General features: G+C 40.5%; 1 protein-coding gene across 2 annotated transcripts; it reads right to left on the bottom strand.

Annotated features, from left to right (window-relative positions):
* Positions 1-991: 991 nt before the first annotated feature.
* LOC307226724 (proteinase-activated receptor 1-like) lies at positions 992-12,017 on the bottom strand. 2 transcript variants are annotated; one of them, XM_079995695.1, is made up of 3 exons: positions 11,810-12,017; positions 2,229-6,208; positions 992-1,332 (listed from the first exon to the last, which is right to left on the bottom strand). In XM_079995695.1, exons 1-2 carry the CDS (start codon positions 11,895-11,897, stop codon positions 5,016-5,018), a joined length of 1,281 nt encoding a protein of 426 aa, XP_079851821.1. In that variant the 5' UTR covers positions 11,898-12,017; the 3' UTR covers positions 992-1,332; positions 2,229-5,015. The 2 variants fall into 2 exon arrangements, with proteins under 2 accessions (XP_079851821.1, XP_079851822.1); XM_079995696.1 differs by lacking the exon at positions 11,810-12,017 and adding an exon at positions 7,182-7,266.
* Positions 12,018-19,670: the final 7,653 nt, after the last annotated feature.

Here is a 19,670-nt window from a genome sequence, read left to right as displayed (position 1 = left end):
ATTCTGGGTAGACCCAGGTGCTCACTCACAGTCTGCGTTCCTTTGCAAATCAAGATGTGGCGGAGGCTGTCATACCTGGCTGTCATACCGTTAAGAAATATGACCTATTTGCATATTTACACCTGAATTCAGATGGAAGGAGCCCAGATCTTACAGCATAGTCATCTCAAGAGGAGCTTCTTCCCCACAGCAGTGCAGCACTGTTCCATCATGGTTAAAGGCTTGGCTTATCACTTGCGAGCTATGTGAAACTGCCTTGGTTTGTGATCCTCAGCTGAATGGCTCTTCTGGGTTTCAGTCGGGGAGATTTCCAGCCCTACCTGGAGATGCCAGGGACTGGACCACCTGGGAGCTTCTGCATACAGATGCTCTAGCCTATGAAGAAGGCGTGCAATGGAAGTGAGATTTTTAAAAAGCACACATATAGTAGCAGTATTGGATAACCTTTCTGTTGTCTACGGATTCAGCATTTTGGAGCAGAGCAATCCTACCACAGGGGGAGATTCATGGTGGTGTTACCACTATTTCCTAAACAGTATCAGCTAGGGCAGGCCAAGGCAATTCACCTCCAATTTAAAGGAATGAACCATGTCATGCCTTAGGCCAGTGCAGCTTTTGCCTGGGGGCCTGAAGAACCTTGACTGGCCTGACATGCTGCCAAACTACTTTTTCAGTTCCTGTACCATAGACACCACAGACCATAGATTGCCCCTTCATTGTAGTTTAGCCTTATTGTCACTGAACAATAATGCAAGACCAAAATGGCTGATTCCTACAAACTGCCACAGTTACTTGTTTCTAACATTTTAAAATATTATCTTTGTTGCTGTGGGATACGGATAGAAGATTAGTTTTAAGCAACCTGACTGAAGCTTTTGGAATATTCAAGGTTTACATGTTTCAGAGCAGCAATTTTAAAGTGAAAATATATCAGACTGGATACCATGTATGACAAACTTGTATCATGGCATAGGTATGAACACACAACAAATGAAGCAGATAAAAAGTTTATTATTGCTGCAGGTTAACTCAATTTTCAAACATAATAATAAACATCTGTCTATCAAAGTTATAGTTTTAAGAAAGCAAATACCATAATTTATTTGGTTAATATGAATATATAATAATATAACTTCCAAAAACTATGAAATATTTACACATTTTACTTATGTTTGTACATCAATAAAATTAAAAATGTATGGTTAAATTACTTTACATTAAATGTATTTTGATAGGGATTTGACCCAGGAAGAAAATAGAAGTCAATACTAGGTCATATCCAATGTCAGTCCAGCTCAGAGTAGACCCATTGAAAATAATGGACATGAAGAACTTACCGTATTTTTCGCTCTATAACACGCACCTGACCATAACACGCACATCGTTTTTAGAGGAGGAAAACAAGGGAAAAAGCATTATGAATGAAACAGTGGATGTATCATTTTTGTGCTTCATGCTGTGGCCACAGACATGTGATCTGATGGTGAATTTGGGGTGACCCAATGCAAAAATCCTGAGAATCCCTGTGGATCTGTGCTTTGTAACCACGTTTTTGCACCATTGTGGCCCCAGGCAACAGTGGGTGCGTGGTTTTTTTGGTGCAGGCTGTAGCCATGGACATGCTATGTGATCTGATGGTGAATTTGGGGTGACCCAATGCAAAGATCCTGAGGATCCATATGGATCCGTGCTTTGTAACCACGTTTTAAGTGGGGAGGGAAGGAAAAGCACAGAAGGAACAAGGAGCACGAGAGGGGTGTGCAGAAAAGCAGCTGGCTAAGAATGCAGGAGAGGGGTATAACGGGAGGGAGGAAAGGAAGGCAAAAGTTTTCCCTCACCTACCCACCCAAGCCAGCCAGCTCGCACGCGCGCTCTCTCTCTCTCTCTCCCTCCTGCATGTTTTCAGCAGCAGGAGACAACACTCTGCTTTGCCCTCTGCTTGCCTGGAGGGGAGGGGCTTTCCCTGCTCTTTGTTCCATTTGAGCAAACACAGCAAGGAAACAGAGGTGGGTGGGCAGTAAGACCCTGAGGCAGAATGCAGGAAAGCAGCCGCTTCCTCTTTTCAGGTTTCCCTTCTAGGAGACGCGCGATTTGATTTTTGCCTGCTTTTTTTTGCCTCCCCTCGAGCCATTTGGCTCCAGGGACCACACATTCGCTCAATAACACGCACAGACATTTCCCCTTCCTTTTTAGGAGAAAAAATCTGCGTGTTATAGAAGGAAAAATACAGTAGGTTCACTATTTTCAATGTGTACACTCGGAGTATAACCTAGTTGGTCACAACCGTTAATATTCTTCCTATAACAGGTATTTCCTCCTATATCAAACCCAGCTAAATACCCTTTTATATCTTTTCACACACAAAAATGGAAAACAATATAGTAATGCAATACATCCCAAATAAAATTGTTAGAATGCTGAAAATACCTGCTGACAGATTAGCAGACACTTCTTCTCAGTTTTAAAATGCTGCTTCAGATTCTGAGTTTCAGGATACAAGCCTATATCTACTTGTTTAAGAGCAACGGCAATTGAAATCAATAGGACTTACTTTTGAGTAGATAAGTAGTAGTTTTACTTCTCCCATTTGGTAATTATATTATCTACACTTAAACAAAATGTATGTTTAGATGTTGCTCCAGCAGAGGCAACTGTTGACGGAAGAGGAAGGGATGCAAATTTTGCTGATTTTCACAGCCTCCGGCACCACCCAAAAATCTGTTCTGAAGGTTTGGGAGAGCATCCAGAGTAGGTTTTTCATAATTATGAAAACAGAAGGGAGGGAGAATGGGCAAAAAGTGTCCCCTTGCCTCTTGCATTAATGGATGCCTCTGTTGGATCAAATGCTTTTGCACTCACTAGATGCAACACTTTACTTTCTTGTTACATTAGAAACCCTATGGGATTCTAGAGTAGAAACTTACAGTTTCTGTGCTAAAGAAATGCATCAGCTAAAAACCTAAATTCAACTGCTAATGAAAGTAAAAGTAATTTACATAAAGACAAGTAATATTTAATTTATTTTTATGTACTAGGGCTCACTTGTAATTTTCCATTACTGAGTGCGAGTTAATTAGATTTTTATAATGTTGCAGTGCCTCGGTCTGTTTTTTAAATGCATTTCACACACATGATCAAGGTACGACACATTTTAGGAAAAAACTAAGCTACAGAATAACTAAATCATCTGTGGAGAGGTGCCCACTCAAAGCAAATACATGTAGAAAATATATTCTGAACAGGATACATTGGAGTTTCACTCTATTTTAAAAGTAGAAACATATGTTCAGCATAAGACTTAAAGCAGAACCAGTTTGAAATAAATATGCCAGCATACCTTTTCTCTGGTTCTTCAAATATTTGGACAACTCCAAACTACTTGGTTGACAGTGTGATCTAGTCTGTGTTAAACCACATTAATAGAATGTAACTAGGCTATTCAGTGTATAGTTGTGATGGGTACACAGTAACATCAACTAGCAACCAGTTATGGCTAGTTATAACTTTTTGCCTCTATTCATGGAAGGATAACTCTGCTCATGGAAACAGCCATTTTATAAAGTACCGTGTCTCTTTAAAGGTAAAGGTACCCCTGCCCATACGGGACAGTCATGTCCGACTCTGGGGTTGCACGCCCATCTCGCTTAAGAGGCCAGGGGCCAGCGCTGTCCGGAGACACTTCCGGGTCACGTGGCCAGCGTGACAAGCTGCATCTGGCGAGCCAGCACAGCACACGGAAACACCGTTTACCTTCCCGCTAGTAAGCGGTCCCTATTTATCTACTTGCACCCGGGGGTGCTTTCGAACTGATAGGTTGGCAGGCGCTGGGACCGAGCAATGGGAGCGCACCCCGCCGCGGGGATTCGAACCGCCGACCATGCGATCGGCAAGTCCTAGGTGCTGAGGTTTTACCCACAGCGCCACCCGTGTCCCTGCCCGTGTCTCTTTATAAAGGAGCAAAAGGTCAGGATGCAAGCCAATCTGTTCTGTAAAATCAATATCTAGGTCTCAATCATGAGTCAAAAGTCCATTGTTTATATTCAACAGAACAATAAAAAGGCTTATCCTGACTTGAACTTTGTGTGACAACACCAAATTGCAAATATTGACTCATTTGTCTTTTAAGGAAATCTTTCAGTTTTTCGCTTGTAAGGCAGCCAAAATATGTAGAGCAAAATCATGCAATATGCAGAATGCATTTCAGAAGGCTCAATCATATACTACAAATTAGAAAAGCAGTGTTAAAAAAAAAACACTGATTCATTTAATTTCAGGAATCATCAAATGTTGTAATACAAATAATACTTGAAATTAGAGTACCAATAAGAAAAGGGATATATAAACTCAAATATCTCTTTAGTCTTAAGGTCATTAGGCAGCTTTGGATAAAATAAGTGTCTCTTAGCATCCAAAGCCACTTTGTAAATGGAAACAGTGATTTTGTTCAGAGGGGTACTGTAATGTGGCAAACAATGCATAAAAAATTGAAGTCTGTTCAACAGTTTGTAGATTTTAGTTGTTGGAGGTTTTCAGCCATAAGTGACCTATTTATAACATTGTCAGTAGAATCAGATTAATACTTCTCTCTCTCTCTCTCTCTCTCTCTCTCTCTCTCTCTCACACACACACACACACACACACACACACACACACACACAAATAGGGATGCAGTACATATCTGGGTAAAGTTTTTACAGGAAAACACTGTTTCAACACCTCCTTGAGTCTTTATCTTCCCTCCCCATACCCTATATCCTTTATAATGACAGGTTATCTGTTAACAAACATGTTAATCATGTGAAAAATGTGATATGGCTATTCTTCAGTATAATAGCTTAAATATATAGCTATATAAATAATAAGTGCACAAAATGTACTTTTGTCCACAAAACAATATGAGTTGTAGCAAATGTTTCTCATAGTAAGAACAGACTCACTGAAATTCATGGACGTAACCATTTGGGTCCATTAATTTCAGTAAGTCTACTTTGAACAAAACATAGCTGATTGCAACCCTATGTTAATAGCTTCCTGTAGACACTGTTACCAAGTGTACTGGTGCAAGTACCCCTTCTACTGGTCCTAGTCATTAACTGGCCACTGGTACTGGTACTGCAAGATTCAGAGGTCTTTTTACAGCAAAAAAGATTGATAAGGTGTCGCTGGCATTCAGAAGAGGTGTAATAATAGATCAAAGGATCAATGCAGCAACTTATACTGCTAGTACAGACACAGATGAGATAGGCAAAGTAGATATTCCCCAAGTAGTTTTTGTAAGAAAAACTGATGTAGTGAATTAACAAAAGGACATTGGTTGGACCAAAGCACACAATAAAAATGGAGAAAACAGCTACAGACAATAATAACGCCCGTGTTTTCTTGCTCTGCTTCGCAGCGACATTCGAAGAGCTAAGACTCCGGATGATACACACATAGCAAACAGCAGAAACAATTAAGGGCACAAAAAAGAAAAGAGAAGAGAAAATGGTGAAAAAAATAAGGTAATAGCCTTTAAGATCATCTTTGTTCAACACATCATGACACGTTGTAATGTTTAACTGAGGGAATCTTTGGGTTTGCTCATTGATTAGCAGAGGTATCACTCCAGCTATTGCTACAAGCCAGATGGCAAGACAGACCACAAAGGCACGTCTTCGTGTGCGCCAGGACAGGGACTGCATGGGGTACACCACTGCTAAGAAACGGTCCATGCTTATCACCATCATCAGCAGGATAGAGCAGTACATGTTGCAGTAGAAGGTAGCAGTGACAAAACGACACATTTCAGGTCCAAATGCCCAATTGTTCCCAGAAAAATGGTAGACAATCTTAAAAGGAAGAACACTCACAAAGAGAACATCAGCAGAAGCCAGGCTGAGCATGTACACTGCAGCTGGCTTTTTCACCTTCATTTTAATCAGGAACACAAGAATTGCCATGATGTTCAGAGGAAGACTCAGCGCAACAACTAGGGTATAAACTGATGGAACAAAAATGGTCAGCCATCCACTAGTCAGGTACTCCTTGACATCTCCAGAGATCCATTTAGGTGGCAGCATTCGTGTTTCTGGAGGGAAAATACTTTCATTGATAGAACCCGATCCAATTTCGGAATCGTTTTCAATGTCATCGTCTCCCAATGGGATTTTTTCATATTCTTCTTCTGTTGAAAAGGGAAAGGTTTTTGGTCCAATCTGAGCGAAAGATTCTAGAAAATAAAGTTTATGGTTATTAAACATATTAGGTAACTCACACATTTAGCAGAAAATACTTTTCTGAAGTAAAATTCTTTTGTGGACTAGAAAAAGGCATATTCACTGCCTTTTCCTTGTACAATTAGCATGTTACTTCCTTTATACTACCTTTTCACACACACCCCGTGTTTATGATAGCTGCTTTTAAGTAATTTACATTCTGTTATTTACAATAGATCTTGTCTGCACCTATTAAGATGACATTAACATAGAAAACAGGGATTCCTATTCATCACCTCTGAAATTTTAACAACAGCAGTTACAAACCTTCTTATTCACTGAATATTCATCAGATACTTTTCCAGACTATTTAAATATATGTTTCATTGCAAGAAACATTCAAATTCCAAAAGTATTTATCTTGATTATCGAGTGAAACTTTGCCGAAAATAATGGACTTTCCCTTGCCTCAGTAAGCTAAAGATAGCCTATTGGATTTTCAAACCTCCTTTAGACAAGACACAATTCTTATTACAGTACATGAAATGTTCGTTCTGGGCTAACATCTACCTGATAGCCCATGTTGTATTGGGCTATATTCTGAAAGGCTTGCTCAGTATCACATCAAAGAATTGGAGTGCTATGATAAGAGAACCCAGAACGATTTTGTTTCTATATCCCCATTAAAACTGGCCATCGCTGTTCCGGTATACAACACTTTGAGCCTGTAGGTTTTCTTCAGACAGGTTGGAGAAAACCTGGTACTAATTGTGTCACCCACAATGACTTATCTTTTAATTCCAGCCTATATCTTAGACAAGACAACTCTTTTAAAGTTTTTGGTGTCCAGCTTCATGCATAAAGAAATAATTAGTAATAACAAGAATAACAACAAAGTGTATATTATACAGGAAATTAGTCCTTTAAAAATCATTTCAGATATATTCTGACCCCAACCGCACAGCCTTCGCAGGACACAGCCCTCACCTGCACACTGTCCGAGGGGGCCCCCTAGAGCAGTTTTCAGGGGACCTGGAGCTACAGGGGGAAGGAGACATCACCTCACTCCTTTCCTCCCCTGTGACCACAGCTCCATCACTAATATGGATCCAATCATTTATGACTTCAGAAAAGAACTACTGTGATAGATTTTAAATAAAGCACTATTGTGACTTATTTTGACACACCCTTTCACTTTATGCCCAAATTCGACACACGATCCCAGTCCAGACTAGGTTACTCCAAAACCATGATTAATTATTTGTGCTCAACATAAACAACAGTCTCTCCCTAGTATGGAGAGCCAAATGAAGATTAGAAATTGACACATCCCTAAGCAGATTTTGTAACTTAAAATGCATTTGCTTTCAATTACTCCCAATATTAAACCTTCCAGATGTATCTCTCAAGAAAGATATCTTTAAAGAACACCAACAGTCACTGAATACTTCTCATGAGTAAACAGTTCCAACAGCTTTAACAAAAATACAGCTGTTAGAAGATAGACCCAAGGCCATGACTACTATTCATGACTGCATTTGGTGCAGAAGCATCTTTCATAAAATGTCAAAGTCTGCAGATGCTGGTCAGGTGAACAGAGTTGTGGTGCTTATAGCACAAAGCTTTTGTGGTTGAGGCATAAGAGAAGAAAGATTGAGTCATCCACCACATCCAGCCACTGAGGGACATCTTCTATCAAACAAATTAAGTACAGTGGTACCTCGGGTTACAGACGCTTCAGGTTACAGACTCCACTAACCCTCTTAACCTCGGGTTAAGAACTTTGCTTCAGGATGAGAACAGAAATTGTGCAGCAGCAGCGTGAGGCCCCATTAGCTAATGTGGTGCTTCAGGTTAAGAACAGACCTCCAGAACGAATTAAATTCTTAACCCAGGGTTAATTTTCACCTACTTGGTTGGAAGTGCCATCCTGTCTGTCTGTCTGTCTGTCTGTCTGTCTGTCTGTCTGTCTGTCTCTCTCTCTCTCTCTCTCTCTCTCTCTCTCTCTCTCTCTCTCTCTTTCTCTCTCACACACACACACACACACAAAACACAACACAACACCTTGGTGACAAAGTGCCTCTCTCAGTTGCCACATCTGTAACATTTCCTACCCCTTTTGTACTGCTTTTAAAATTACCGTTGCATTTTTGTGGGAGAAATTTATTATTTAATGTTATTACTTACTAAAAAATAAAAATAAAATAAAATAAAAATAAATAAAAATAAAAAAAGAGATATACCGTATTTTTTGCCCTATAGGACGCACCGGCCCATAGGACGCACCTAGTTTTTTGGGGGGGAAATCAAGGAAATTTTTTTTTTCCCCCCCCAGGTTTGCGCAGCCATCCCCAAGCTAGAAGAGGGAGACTTTGAGGCTGATGATCAGGTTGGGGAATAGCGGGGTGGCAGCGCTCCGCCTCCCCGCTATCCCCTGAGCTTGTGGGGCTGGCGGGGGGGGGGGGGGAGAAGCAAGCTTGCTCCCCCCCCCGCCAGCCTCCAGACCAGGTCGAGGAATAGCGGGGTGGCGGCGCTCCGCCTCCCCGCTGTCCCCCGAGCTTTTGGGCTGCAGGTTGCTGCCCACAAGCCTTGCGAGCCCGCGGGACCTCCCGCCGGGCTTGCAAGACTTGCAGATAGCTTCCTGAAGCCTGGAGAGCGAGAGGGGTCGGTGCGCACCGACCCCTCTCGCTTTCCAGGCTTCAGTGAAAGCCTGCATTCGCCCCATAGGACGCACACACATTTCCCCTTCATTTTTGGAGGGGAAAAAGTGCGTCTTATAGGGCGAAAAATATGGTATGTTGTTTGTGAATATATATAACAGAAACACACACACACATGTACACAAATCGGTCCACATATTAAATCCCACTGATTTCAATTGGTCTGCTCTAGACGTGATTATGCCAAACATGATCCAGTCCAATGCATGAACACAGTATTCAAACTGGGCAATTGAAATTAAGTCAAATGTGAAATCAAAGTCAGAGTTAACTTGGAAAACACACTAGATCAGTAGTCTTCAAATTTTTCAGACCTGGGACCCACCTTTAACTCAAACTGCATTTAGGCACCAGTTTATTAATCCCCCCTATACTGCATTTGTATGGTGGTAGTGTTGCTTCTTCAACACAACTTGATTTAGGCCCTTACCTGGTGGTGGGTCCCACTCACCAGCAGACGACCAAGGCGCGAGGTAAGAGAGCCAGTATAAGTCAAATAGTGTTTTGTGTTGCCTAGTGGTTGGAATCGTAATCCTCAAGCTGCAAAGTCTATTTTCAGGTAGCTCATCTTTATTCAATTACAATTATATTCCCATCAAGTCTTTCTGTTAATTTAACTCTGTGCCCTTCTGCACATACACCCAAACTTACTAATGTCTTGTTAACAAGAGCCACAGACTGGAGCTTATAGTTTTAAAGTATTCACCCAACATGTATTTTTTTGTCATGGGAAGCACAAGCAGATTGACAACCAAGTGGTGGGGAAACAATAGGAAGTTACAGTGATACCTCGGGTTTACAAACTTAATCCATTCCGGAAGTCTGTTCTTAAACCAAAGCGTTCTTAAACCAAGGCGTGCTTTCCCATAGCAGCAGGGGACTCAATTTACAAATGGAACACACTCAACAGGAAGCGAAACATGTTCTTATTCCAAGGCAAAGTTCACAAACCAAAACACATACTTCCGGATTTGCAGCGTTCTTAATCCAAGTGGTTCATAAACCAAGCTCTTTTTATTCTTGTACTAACCACAGTTGATATCCAAAAGGGGCAACTTTAAATTTAACATATGAAGTTTGTCTTTCTCATAAGTTTAACAAAAAACTAACCTTGAAGTAAAAAATAACAACCATCTAGATAGATAATAAAACGTTGATGGTAATGTTCAATTTGATCCACATTTTCCCTGTTCTGTTCATGGTGATAAGCAAATGACTCACTCAGTGTTTTAGGTCAACATACTGTCTATCTGTCAGCAATGTAAAAAGTATAGCAACAATGGAGGAAAATAAACAACCAGCAAGATTCCCTCTTCCCTACACTGCTGTACTTTATGAGAACAAAGAAAGAGAATGGATCACAAAGTTCCTTTGCAATAATTCCAGGCAGTAAAAACTCCCCCATGAACTTACAACTTTTTCAAGTTGTCAAAACATAAGACAAATGGCAAACATTTGATCTGTTAAGGCAACCATTTGCTTATGTGCAGAAATATCAAAAACCACTTCCTAAGCCAAGAATTATCTCTTTTACTGATTAAAATACGGTACATCATGCATGGTTTATAAGCCATAACAATTCAGAAAGAAGTTATTCATAGAAAGAAAGCAAACAATGACTCTCAGGTTCTGTAACTTTCACATTCCATATATTTTTATTTATTTTATTCATTAAATTTCCATACCACCCTTCATATATGACATCCCAGGATGGTGTACAATATAAAGACAAAAAAATACGTAGCATAGTAACAAACAAAAGTTTAAAAGGCCATAGACTGTTTAATTAGCTAGATGCTTGGGAGAAGACAAATGCTTTTTGCTTGGCGCCTAAAGATATGTATTGAAGGCGCAGGCCAACCTCCTTGGGGAGAGCATTCCACAAACAGGGGCCACTGCAGAAAAGGCCAGTTCTCCTGTTTCTGCCCACCAGACCTCTCATGGAGGAAGCATGCGGAGAAAGGACTCAGATGATGAGTACAGGGTCCGGGTTCTTTCATATTATTTTTTTACTGTACAGGTGCAATGGACTGATGTACTAAAAACTGGTTGCTCATCTCCCACTGACCTTAATGATATTTAAGGAATCTAAGAGAAACCCTAAAAACTTAAAAGCCTTCCTTTGTAGCCACGCAACTATGGAGGTGCTCCCCAACACCCAACAAAACTTTATGTTCTGTGAGAGTTGCATATCCCCATTTATTACTCAGTCAAGTGTTCAAACGCTACGCATGCTTGCCTGTAAAAGAAATCCTATTGAACTCAACGGCATCCACAGGATTGCGCTGAATAAACACCATAAATAGGACGAGGAGAGAGAGAGAGAAAAAAGGCGACGGTAAAGATCCCACCCCCTGCTTTTGAGGAAGAGCCCCCTCCCCACCCACATCTAAAGGGTCGCATCTCCGGCAACTTGGCGGCAGTGGCGTCAACAACCCAGGCATCCTGTAACATGAGCCAGGAAAGAAGGCGGCGAACCGAAGTATCCAAGGCATTCCTGCAGCCAGCTTTGTTCTGTCAGAAGGATTTGCTTTTACGTGTTGCACGCGCGCCTCCGCGAGCAGAGCGAGGGGCTGCCTTTGGCTCCCCGGGAAAAGGACTCCGGCAGGATCAGGCCAATGGCCCACCTAGTCCAGCATCCCCTTCCCGAGTGTTTACCCCAAGCCGAAACACTTTTCATTGGCTGTGTGCCATCCACACCAATGGAACTCGAGTATGGATTACTTGTCATTCAATCGGACGCGACTTCCTGGAAGCGTCCCTCTCGCCTCCTCAGCAGCCCCGGGATGGTGTCCTCCGAAACATGGCTGAGCTGCCTCCCCGCCTTCCTCCTCCTCCTCCCACCCAAAACTTGGCTCCCCTCTGGCGGGAGAGAGCCCCGTCGTCGCCACCTACCATTTCCCGACGAGGGAAGGCAGAGCAGGGGACACACCAGCACTGCGCTGCAGCCCAGCAGCAACAGCGAGGCCGGCGGCTGCCCCATGGCCGCCTCAGGGGGCAAAAGCACCGAGCTCGCGGGCGCAAAGGGTCAGCTCCCGCCGCCGAAGTCTCCCCGGGCTGCTTTGAGGGACCGCAGGCACCGCAGGCGACGAAGCGCGCTTAATGTGGCGGAGGCGGCCTGAGGGGAGAGTCGCCGCCCCAAAGGCGGAGGAGTGGGCGGGAAGCTCTGAAGGGAATCCGCCCTCCAGTGTCGAGCGCCAGTTCCCCGCCTTTACTACTGATGGTTTTTAAGGGCTCTAGGAGGTAATTAAAATGCAAAAGCCACAATAAGCTAAAAAGCCACAAAAATAATAGAAGCCACTACTAACCCAGAGCTAATATTTGTGTCTCACCAAGAGTTGTTTTGTGAATTATCATTAGAATACATAGTTGTGTCACTGTACTTTTCTACTAAGCCCATTTTTTACAATTCCTCCCCGCCACGTGTATAATATACATCTGTAACTCAGAATAACACTTCATGCATCTAAGAAAGTGCACGGAAGTCCTCAAAAGCTTTTTCCATAATTCAGTGGTTCCCATTTGGTGGTCCAGGAACCCCAGGGGGTCTGTGTTCTGTGGCACCATTCACATGACAAAAATATCAACATTTTCAAAAGTAGAGGGTCCATGGCTTGGAAAAACAGGGGGTCCACAGTCCTTAGCTAATTGGGAACCACTGTCATACTTTATGTACAGTATTGGTCCTTGAGGTGTCACATAAGGCTTGTTTTTGCTGCAAAAGACAATCAGGAAAATGGTTCAACGCTTTATCAAAGCAGCTCTGCAAAATAAAAAAGTTCTTTGTCCAGTATCTTAAAAACAATGATATGTGCCAAAAGAGCATCTCTGGGTAGAATATTCCCTAACTGGAGTGCCACCACTGAAAATGTCCTCTGGCCATTACTAGCATCTCAAAAGACAGAGGTACCGTATTGGCCTGAATATAAGCCGCATCTGAATATAAGCCACACCTTTAAAATTCAAGGGGAAAAACAAACAAACACAACCCCCAAATATAAGCTACTCCATTAAAATTCCGCAGGCACATACGTTCAGTTTTACTGTATGTCTGTTTCAGCAGCGATATAGTAAAAGCCAATTTTTGTAAGGTTGTGAATTTAAGCTAGACTTTAACTTTTCACAGTCAGAATTTGGAAAAAAAGTGAGGTTTATATTCAGGCCAGTCTTTATATTCAGTCTTTATATTCAGGCCAGTTTATATTCAGGAGTCTCTCAACATCTTAATGTGCCTATATAGAGACAAGCTACCCTGGTCCTAAGTCATGAAGGCCAAAACCTTACTGTATTATTTTTTAAAGATCACATCAGATCCATTTGTACAGTACCCCTGTTTAGTACTGATCTGAAATAAATAAGATATATTCACCCCATTTTCACAGACACACAGGAAAAACATACAGGAAGCCTGCAGCTTACATGGGGATCATGCCTAAAGCAAAAATCGTGCATGGTCAAAACCCATTGGGCTCAATGGTGGGAGGGATTGCCAACACCATTTTTACAGAACCCTTTAAAATTATTATTATTGGCCACACATATAAAGTTGAATGCACTCAAGTTAAATATGTGTAAGTTGTGGGATTATTGTACTTACCCCAGTACACTTTCCCCAACTGAAAGTATATCCATTCTCGAAATATAAATGCCAGTAACAACCCGGCAGATGCTCACTTATTTCCTAGATTTCACAGTGGAACATGAATGGTCTCTCTTCCTGTTAGGAAGATCTATGGAACTGCATATGATCAAATACAAAAAAATAAAACACATATGTAGACAAAGCATCTAGCTGCCCTCTTCTCAAGCCTAGTTCATTTGTCATCCACAGCACAGAAAATAGTACCAGCCCTCTAGAGAACAGAAGAGCCTCAAAACCATGCATCTTTGTACAGCAAGAACAAACAGCTAAGTAATTAATTAAGGAATGCATAGAGTACAAGCATTTTTTTCATTGGAGACCTGACATGTCTTTTACAGGCCTCTGTCTAGTAGGGTAAATGATGCAATGATGGAAGTAACTCCACAAGTTTGTGTTTTGTTTTGTTTTTTTAATTCTTTTTATTAGGCTCTTTTTCAACACAGAAAACAAAAGAGAAAACCAACAACATCAAACATGACATATCAAACAAAAAACGCATCCAAAAAAGAAAAAAGAAAAAACAAAAAAAAACAAAAACACATACACATAACAAATTACAACGTTACATTAAAAGACTTCCCTCCATCACGGTTTGAGCTCTATTTTTACCTTATCTTCCTGCGGTTTCTTTTTGCCATCTTTATCAATACCTCTCAGGCTCTATGTTATACCTACTGTAATTTTAATATTTCCTAAATTTGTTTCTATGTATGTAATGAATTTATTCCAATCATTAATAAATTTTACATTTTTCTGATGCCTGATCTTCTGTGTCATCCTTGCTAGCTCTATATACTCAAATAACTTGGATTGCCATTCTCTGATAGTTGGAATATTGGGGGCTTTCCAATTTTGCGCTAAAAGTAACCTGGCCGCTACCGTTGCGTATTGGAACATGGTTTGATCTTCTCGTCTTATCTCCTCCCCGACCATTCCTAAGAGAAAAGCTTCAGGTTTTTTAGGGAATGTGTATTTCAATATTTTTTTTAGTTCATCGTAAATAAGTCCCCAAAACCTTTTCACTTCTCCACAGGCCCACCACATGTGAAGGAAGTCACCCTCTTTTGATTTGCACTTCCAGCAGGTCTTGTACATTTTTTCCAATTTCACAGGGGTTATATACCACCTGTACATCATTTTTTGTAAATTTTCTCGGAGTCCAACACATGCTGTAAATTTCATGTCCTTGTTCCAAAGTTTCACCCACCTATCAAACTCTAAGTTATATCCAAGGTCCATGGCCCATTTGATCATAACTTCCTTTACTTCTTCATCCTTGGTGTCCCAGTCTAGTAGTTGATTATACATTTTAGATAGGAGTTTAGAGTTTCCTTCTATTATTTCCACCTGGTATCTAGACTTTTTCTCACTCATCCCTATTTTTTTATGTTCGTTCCATAACGCATTAATTTGGTAAAATTGTAACCAAGTCGTTAGTTTGTCTTTTATTTCTTCATAGGGTCTGAGTCTCTACCCTTTGTCTGTTCCTACCAGTAATTCCTCATAGGTCCATCTTTGACCTTCCATGTTGGCTTTTTTAATTGTTAGGATATCGATTGGTGACAGCCACCATGGGGTGTCCTTTTCTATAAGTCTCTTATTTCTGTTCCATACCTCAAGTAGCGCTCCTCTGATAACGTGGTTGGCAAATCCTTTATGAACTCTCTCCTTTTCCTGCCATAAATACGCATGCCAACCAAATCTGGCGTCGAATCCCTCCAAATCCAACAAATCCGTGTTTTTCAACGCAATCCAATCCTTGATCCAACACAAACATGAAACCTCATAATATAATTTTAGGTTCGGGACGGCAAACCCTCCCCTTTCTTTACGGTCTGTGAGTAGTTTGAATTAAATCCACGAGTTTGTGTTTGATAATGATGCAGACTTCTTTTGCATTTCGTTTGTTCAAGAGCATCAGTTGGACTTTTTCAGTTTTGTCTCAATACCAAAGCAACAAACAAAAGTTGCAAGGTTCTTTGAATTCCTGTCTATTTTTCTACTCTCATCTCAAAATCCAATCTGTACAAAGATTTATTTCTTACAAGGTATTTTACCTGAAAATGGAGCTGTGACTTTTCCATATCCACACCTAAGAATTTAGCTTTGATATCAAAGTCACCTACCTCGTTATCAGGTGTAATTTCAAACATCACATTCTTAAAACTTACAAGAGAAAAACACGTATATGAGAGTACGTATTTTGGTAAAGAATTATTGAATTAAAAACTACAAACACAAATGAAACCCCAAAAGCTGACAAATGTTTAATAAGAGACAAAATCTAAATAAGGTGTTATAAAATACTTAGGTTAAATATTTAATAGGTAAAGAGCAGAGCCAATGCTCTGATAATACTGGGTGCAAAACCTATTGGTTTGGCTAAACTCCATCAATTCCTAGTATGACACCCTTTTCACTGCCATATACTTCAGTGAAATGCTCTTAAGTTTGTTTTCCTTCCCCTTTGTTTTCCATTTAACTTTATTAATGTCTGTGAATTTATGTAAAATGTAAAAGATGTAAGCGGACATTAACCCACACACATTTTTTCCTTTGCTGAATAAAGGCAGATGTTTTTAGAACAATTAACCAAGCTAATATTCCTCCTACATTCTATCTGTTTTTAGAACAAAGGCAGCCATAACATGCCACGTGATAAGGCTTTGTTGGATCACATTTTGGAACGTTATATTCATGAGCAAAAGCAGTAATAATTTTAGGATTGAGGAATCAACTGTTTCCCTTTCCTCCCCACTCCATGCAATAACTTTTCATCAGTCACCACTGCTGGCAGGAAGTTGAATCTCCAGCTGCCTGGATGAGATATTCCACCCCTTAGGACAGAGGAGGGGAATCTTACAGCTCAATCCTCCTCCTCTTCCCTCTCTATCTGGCTCTCAGAACCCTCCCCATGGTCACTCCCTTGCTTCACAACCCAGTGTTTCTCCCTGGATGGAATTTATCCTTGAACTCTGAGCATGCCTCCGAGACTTCCCACCACATATGAATTTTCTGCTAGAAAGCCTTTCTCTTGTCTTCATTTTTATACCTGTAATTGTTGCTTTGTTTCTCTTTTTTTGCAACCTGGCAGCTAATAGTTTGGATCCCTTATGCCCATATTAAGAATATTTTTTGTTTTAAATATAGTAATTGCTCCATTGTTTCCTCTATTTCTATTCATCATTTTATCAATTTCTATTGCTTCTAGTTCTTTTTGCTTAATTTGCAGCTGTTTGCAAATTTGTTTTGAACTTGTTGTCGTGTGTGATATTAATCTCTTTTTAAATACATATGCGTCTAAACACTGCCTTCATTGTTTCCCACAGCAATCCTGAATTTATTCCTTCTACAGTGGTACCTCAGGTTACATACGCTTCAGGTTACAGACACTTCAGGTTACAGACTCCGCTAACCAAGAAATATTACCTTGGGTTAAGAACTTTGCTTCAGAATGAGAACAGAAATCCTGCTCTGGTGGCGTGGTGGCAGCAGGAGGCCCCATTAGCTAAAGTGGTACTTCAGGTTAAGAACAGTTTCAGGTTAAGTACGTAACCTGAGGAACTACTGTACATTATTTTTCTTTATTTCCCACCACCCATGATGTCTTAAATTTTTCATTTACCATTTGATTGGTTACAAGGACAGGACTGAAATACCAAATATGGTTCCAACTAATTTTTCTGGCATTGCATTCACTTTATTTATTAGAGTCATCATTCCCTTCCATGTTTCTGTTATCATTTCTTTAATGAGAATACATTGAGCACTGCATTTGTATCTATTTCCGCTGTATCTTCTGCAGTCCTAATTGGACTAGATGCCATCTTATCTCTGTGCTGGCTCATTGCCCTGGCTTCTCCCCAATGTTGCGGCAGCTTGAGAAAGTTTGTTATACTACCTTGTTTTGATCTCAGCGTATCTGCTGACATTCCCCTTCCGAGTGGGGGTAAAAGCTTTCAAATATTCCCAGTTAATGAGTTGTTTTGAAGAGAAATTATGTACCTGAATGCAGGAGCTCTGAGTTGTATGGTCTTCTTGATTGTGAGGTGACCATATTCCCCTCCAGGCATTCTGTTCTAATATATTAGCACTGTCAAAACAGATTCATTGTTTTATGTTTGAGAGTTGTTGTTTTTTAAATGGAAAAACAGTATCAAAAGTCTTCCATGAAAGGATTTTTTGTTGGATTATTCAAACATTCAGTAATTTTCTGATGTGTGATGTCCAGTACATATCCTGATTTTAGTTTGTTTAGATTCAACTATCCAGACCCACTAGCAGAAGCCAGTGCAAGGAACACCCCATTTTCTCTCCTCTGGGATCCCCAATCTGCTCTGGAGGTTAAGAAGAACTGCCAGAACAGTGCATTGGGGGGGGGGGGGGAGTTAAAATGTTCACCTCATTTTAAAAGTGCTTTTACTCAGCTTTATAGATAAAATTGGCTCCCCATTACCTTCAAACCTCCCTGTGATGATTGGTCTTCTATATTTATATTTTCCTCCCACTGTAAACTGTTTTCATCTTGCACAACATTTCAAAAACATATCACAAGCAATCCACGTTGTATATTTAGTTTCTTACAGTGATCTCTGAAGATTTCGAAGACGAGCTCAACAAAAAGCATGTGAAAGATTTTAAACACAAATATTCCCATGCATTCCCCATTTTCACATGTTTATGTGACGGAATCAAATGAACTCAAGTTCAAACTATTTCACGTACAAAGACCATCAAAATGTTTCCCTGAAACATTAGAAAAAACATCAACAGGGGATTTTAACCATGCTAAACCAAGCATTTGCAGGTAAGTGTGCTGTAGATCCTTTATGTTTTGTCTCCAATTGATCTTATAGCTGTGATTTAAATGTGTATTTGGAAGAAATCCCTACAAAATTCAACAAAATATAAGAGCTGCCATTCTATAATAGGAAAATGTTGTGGGCCAAAATGTATTTTGAAATGCTATTTGCAATAATTACTGACCTATTTAGAAAAAAATATATATCAAAGCTTTTCTCAAGAAACAGGCTGCAATGGCTAGATAGGAAGATTTGGATCACAGAAACCCAGGTTCTCTTCACCTACCCATAAAAGTCTGCTGAGTGGCCTTGGGCCAGTAAACTTTGAGCCTAAGGTACCTTACAGGGTTAACGTGAGGATAAAATAGCAGGAGGGTGGCAGGAAAAACATACATATAGGCTACCTGAAGTCCCTTAGACAGCAGGGGAAGGAAAAATCTGCTTGTACAACATTGGACATTAGCTGACAGTTTAATACAAATACAAAAGCCCAAGCATTTTTATTCATGGCAAAATCCACTCTGTATAAAATGGAATACAGTGGTACCTCTGGTTACAGATGCTTAAGGTTACAGACTCCACTAACCCAGAAATAGTACCTCAGGTTAAGAACAGTTTCAGGTTAATAATGGACCTCCAGAATGAATTAAGTTCTTAACCTGAGTTATCACTGTACTTTAAGGATGGAAGTCTCAGAAATATTAAAATTGTGTGTGTGTACTGCAGTGCAGTTGAATTGGGTTTGGGGTTTTTTTTTTGCATCAATGGGCAAACATAGTTGGAGAATTTAACAATATTGAAAGTACCTTTGCTATTTCATTATTTCTTGGTACTTATTTTTGGATGAAACCAGTCCAACCTGTTCCAGGGTCCAGAGGTTCCTCAGTATTTTCCTTTTCTTTTGTTCTATTGGTAGCTACTTGGAGGATCTTTGGGATTAGATATTCTACCGCTAGATGAATGCTATATTAATACAAAGGGCTTAAAGTTATTCATGCATTCTCCATAATCCCTTGCACAATGACTGTTACTATGCTACTATCCCTGTAGCATAGTATTCTAGATGGGCATGCGAGATAGGAAGGTTCCTGCTGTATCAGTAATTCAGCATCCTGCTTCTCATAGTGGCCAAACAGATTCTTCTAGAAAGTCCCCAAGTAGAGCATAAAAGGAAAGGCGCCAGGCAAGCATCCCGGGGGAGAGCACTCGGCAAATGTGGAGTCACCACAGAAAAGGCCTGCCTCTGAATTGCTTGTGGAGCAGTCACACAAAGAAGGGCCTCAGATGATGACTCCAGTGTCCAGGTCAGTTC

Source organism: Podarcis cretensis (assembly GCF_951804945.1).
Source record: "Podarcis cretensis genome assembly, chromosome: 11".
Lineage (NCBI taxonomy): Eukaryota > Metazoa > Chordata > Lepidosauria > Squamata > Lacertidae > Podarcis > Podarcis cretensis.
The sequence above is the reverse complement of the archived record's forward strand: the minus strand, read 5'-3'. Positions and strand labels throughout refer to the sequence as shown.